Source organism: Guillardia theta, assembly GCF_000315625.1.
Source record: "Guillardia theta CCMP2712 unplaced genomic scaffold GUITHscaffold_40, whole genome shotgun sequence".
NCBI lineage: Eukaryota > Cryptophyceae > Pyrenomonadales > Geminigeraceae > Guillardia > Guillardia theta.
The window spans coordinates 481,655-485,960 of record NW_005434634.1 but is presented as its reverse complement, the minus strand read 5'-3'; the positions used below and the strand labels follow the sequence as shown (position 1 = coordinate 485,960).

The 4,306-nt window shown below is 42.9% G+C and overlaps 1 protein-coding gene across 1 annotated transcript; it reads right to left on the bottom strand.

Annotated features, from left to right (window-relative positions):
- Positions 1-2,797: 2,797 nt before the first annotated feature.
- Positions 2,798-3,818, bottom strand: GUITHDRAFT_139763 (hypothetical protein; the record flags this gene model as incomplete). The annotated part of the gene is made up of 3 exons (XM_005831459.1): positions 2,798-2,857; positions 2,906-2,946; positions 3,056-3,818. 3 exons carry the CDS (start codon positions 3,816-3,818, stop codon positions 2,798-2,800), a joined length of 864 nt encoding a protein of 287 aa, XP_005831516.1.
- Positions 3,819-4,306: the final 488 nt, after the last annotated feature.

The window sequence follows — 4,306 nt, the reverse complement described above, 5'->3', positions numbered from 1 at the left end:
GATTCATAGTAGCGATAGGCATGACGAGAAAAGCCGACCACCGTATCGAAGATACTAAGTACCCGAACATCGTACAGACCTTCACTACCCCGTGGAGTGTAACAAACAACACTTGTTCTATCATACAATGAGGCTTCAGCTTTACTCACTCCAAAGGAGCAGCGGAAAGACTGCTTGGCCGAGAGCATTGTTGACACTTGAATACGACAAAGAGTACGTCCATGAATAGGGCCTGTAGAGGGAAGGATTTCGAGAATTTCGTTTTCCAATATGAAGTGTTGAGTTGCTTTTGAAAATTTCTTAATGGATCCTTGCAGATTGCTTTGAATCAATCTCGCTGTGTGAAATTGTGTTTGGTTTTCATAACAAATAGTATTTTTTCCGATTTTCACTTTCAGAATAGTGACGCCTTTTTTGTTGAATTGAGATGGTATCATGCAGATTAGCTCTCTTTCGTTGCAATAAGTTCTCACTTGGATTTCATTCATCTCACAATGGTATTCAAATCCAGCAGGAAAGTGACCTTGAACAATCATTTTGGTCGGAGACTGAATCAGAATATGTTCAACACGGCATTGAATACAGGTATGTGTCAGCGTTTTATAAGATTTTTGTAACTGAGCTGATACGATCTGTAGCTTTAACCTTCCCTCACTACCACTTGGAAGTAGGCACGTCAAAATTGAAGAAGACAACCAATGGCTCTCAATACTCACTTTGTGGGGAGAATGGAGCATGCAGTAAAAGGGGATGTGCTGATTGAAAGCAGAACCTAAAATCGATATTGTCCTTTCGCCACAAGTGCTTGATATGGATGGCATTATGGAAAATATATTTGGCTCCTTTGTTATATATAAATGAAAGGAATATTGCCACTCGAAAAGTGATGATTGTAACTGGATCGACAATGTGTAATTCCCAGGAATTATATCTGGAACTTTGCAGAGCAACAGTGAAGAATTCTTGTAAATAATAGACACTGAGTGCTTCAAACCAAATCGACAATTTCCAATGGCACGATCCGGATTTCTTGTACCCACGTGGATAAGGATATGACTGTGAGGAAATGCTATTGTTGGTGCTATGAAATGAACAGCATAAGTACCCGATTGATGCATACGATCTGCGTAAGGCAGATCTAATATACACGCAAAAAAGTTTGAAAATGATATTGACTGACATGTAAGCATTGTTGAGCTGTAGAGAGAAAACAAAAGTGCATCAGTCTCTGACATTTTGCATCCAGGAAGTCCAATCTCCCGTATATGCTCAGTAAAACCTTGACCAAATATAGTAATCGCTCTGGATTCTGTGCTCGAGACCCCCGTAGGATGAACAGCGTACACCGTTGGTCGCTCAAGAATTCTATACTGAATTGGCTCTGTGCCTGATCCCAAAATATGGAGAGATATGTTGCCTACTGGAAGAGCGTCGATTCGGCAATCTGCAGATTGAGGATCATTCACTGCGCAATCCAGTCTTCGTTTCCCAGCAAGTATGAGCATTTTCGCGCGGAAGCCTGTGCCATAGAGTGTGAGAAGCACCTGATTGCCCACGTAGCTGATCGTTGGCACAACCCGCAACAAGCTCAACTCATTACAGACATGTAACGGCTCCCTTTCTCCTTCGATCATGGCGTCTCCAACACTCAATGTGACTGAGAGGTTTGCAAACTCATTCAAAACTGGGCAAACGCTCGTAAGCATGGTACTAGTAATCAGATTTGCAAAACTTTCTTGTCTTCCGATCAACACACTTAAATCTAACCCATGTGCGTAGAAATTCGTTCCGTATATTGATATTTCGACTCCTCCTGAAGGCGGTATACACGTAGGAAACACCGAGAATATTCTTGGCATAGGCATGAATGTAAATGATACATCATAAGAGAAGTAATCCAGGTCATTCGTACTGATTGACAGTAATACTTTACCTTCGAGTTGGGACTGCGGACATTTGCACATCAGGAGCGACGAGGAAAGCACAGAAACTTCCTCCGCCAAATCGACTCCAAATTTGACGTAAGTGGAATTGGCAATGAAGCCTCGTCCTTTTAATGAAATTTTTAGTGTTTTCGAGACCTGTGCAACTGAAGGAAGGATGGCAGTAATTTTTGGAATTTCGGTAACCAGGAATTTTATCTTTAAAAATTCTTCCAATTTCCATTTGACAGATATTTTGAGGCTGCCAGCAAGGCTGGGAGGCATCTTGAAATATAGCTCAGATGCAGACTTGGAGGTGAAGTTTACCATTGATTCTTTCACTGCTACGTTAAAATCAGAGATATTCAAGCCCAGCGGGTTACTTATTCTCACGAGAGTCCCTCCTAGTATAGGACCAAGTGAAGGTGTAATGTCTAAGTTCATAGGGACACAGTTGATCTGTGCTGTGAGGATGTCATTTGTATCTGATATCAATTTGAATTCATGTAATCCCATCCCAAGGGGTAAGATCTCACATACTATCTCTCCCTTGGAAATCTTTGTGGCGATCATCGACTGATGTGAAATTTCACATCGATATGAATCCGATTCTGAGAATTGACCAAAAGCACGTATTGTATTCGAGGTTCCAGAGAAGATTGTATTCGGAAATATGTCAATCAGATACGATGTGTTCCTTGAGTCAAGAAAACACCCTTTCTCGCAGTTCTTTGTATCTTTGAGGTCATAAGCCACCCGATGCAAATTTGCAGGTAACTTGCAATGCACGCTTGAACAATTTTGTGCAACGTTCGACCGCTCGGAAAATTCTATTTTGGTAACGAATCGACGTAAGAACTTTAGATCAAAGTCACCTACCTCAGTCCATGATAAGGGACTCGAAACATCGCCATATTCTTCTTGAAGCTTCCAACCTGTACATTCAATCAAAACGAGTAAAGTGAATCAAATGAAATTCATACCGGCTCTCTCAACAAGATATAGTGATTTGTGACCCGATTTTCTGTAGGAAATATTGCAAAGCAATCTGATGCTCGAAATGATTGCCACTTGTAACATTTGACCATGTTCAATACAACACCATGAAGCAGCATATTGCCCAAAGCCAGTACCTTCGATGGTGATCTGTGTATCTCTGTTCACAGGCACCTTTGTAGGATACACTCGAAAGATTCTCATCACCTCAAGTAATTCGAAAGGAGTTTTGGTGAATGTGAAGCCAATGACGCTATTGCCAATCCCAATGGTTAGGTTCTGTGCTTTTCCTGGTCTCGAGATGCAATGAAGAGCCGTTGAAGAGCTTATTTGTGCCATTGACTCGCTTTCGTCTTCCAACCCAAACTTGCAGCGTATTCCTTGTCCCACATCAAAGCCTGCCCCATAAAGCAGTACCCTGGTGCCCCCTTCCGCTGGGCCCTGCGAGGGAATCATCCCAAAGACCTGTGGAGCCTCTACAAACTCATATTTTAGGGGAGTCCCAACGGCTATCTTGCCTATCCTCAAGGAGAAAGGTATGGTTCCTACCTGTCTAGATACTGGCGTGATACATCTCATATATGATGATGTCATAACCAGCCCCGTGGTATCTTGACCACCGAAGACACACTTGACAGATCCATTGAGTGGCAGGTACTCCCCTCGGACAGCTACTTCACTGCTGCTTGTTGATGGCCCAGACGATGGAAAGAGGGAATGAGCCAAGAGATCAGGTATATACTCGAATAGGAGATCGCTCTGAATTCTCTTACCAGAATCTGAAAGCAAGGAAAGTCTCACAGTCCCAGGGATCTCTGAAGGAGGTGTATAACATACAAACTCATTTTCCTGTACCTCCATCACCACTGAACCAATATTTTCCTGGAACATGCACTTCATGTCGACAGTTTGAAGCAAGCCGGTCCCCCGAACCTTCACAGAGTATCCACCTCGTGTCGTTGACATTGATGGTTCAATGGATGTCATCTTGATCCTCGTTCCAATATACAATGATTGTAAACTTGTGAATGCTTGACCATCATTCGTGTATTCGACTGAGAAAACACCGGCTCCTATGCTAAAATCCACGGAGCATTGGACGTGTGAGCTTGACAGCCATGTACTCTTCATCGGGACGCCTCCTAAGCTGCAGCTTGCTTCGATGGTGTTAGCAAAGTGGGATCCTTTGATTGTCAAAACTACCCCAGATTCCCCAGAAGATGTGATGGGGATGACACTCGTTATAGTTGGGTCGAATTCATAGTTGAAAACGATTTGCTCACTCGTTGTACCATCTTGATCTCCAGATGTGACGAGCAGATTCACAGGGCCCGGTTCATGAGGAGGAACAACACACTCCATCTTTGAGATGGACAAAACTTTGGAAT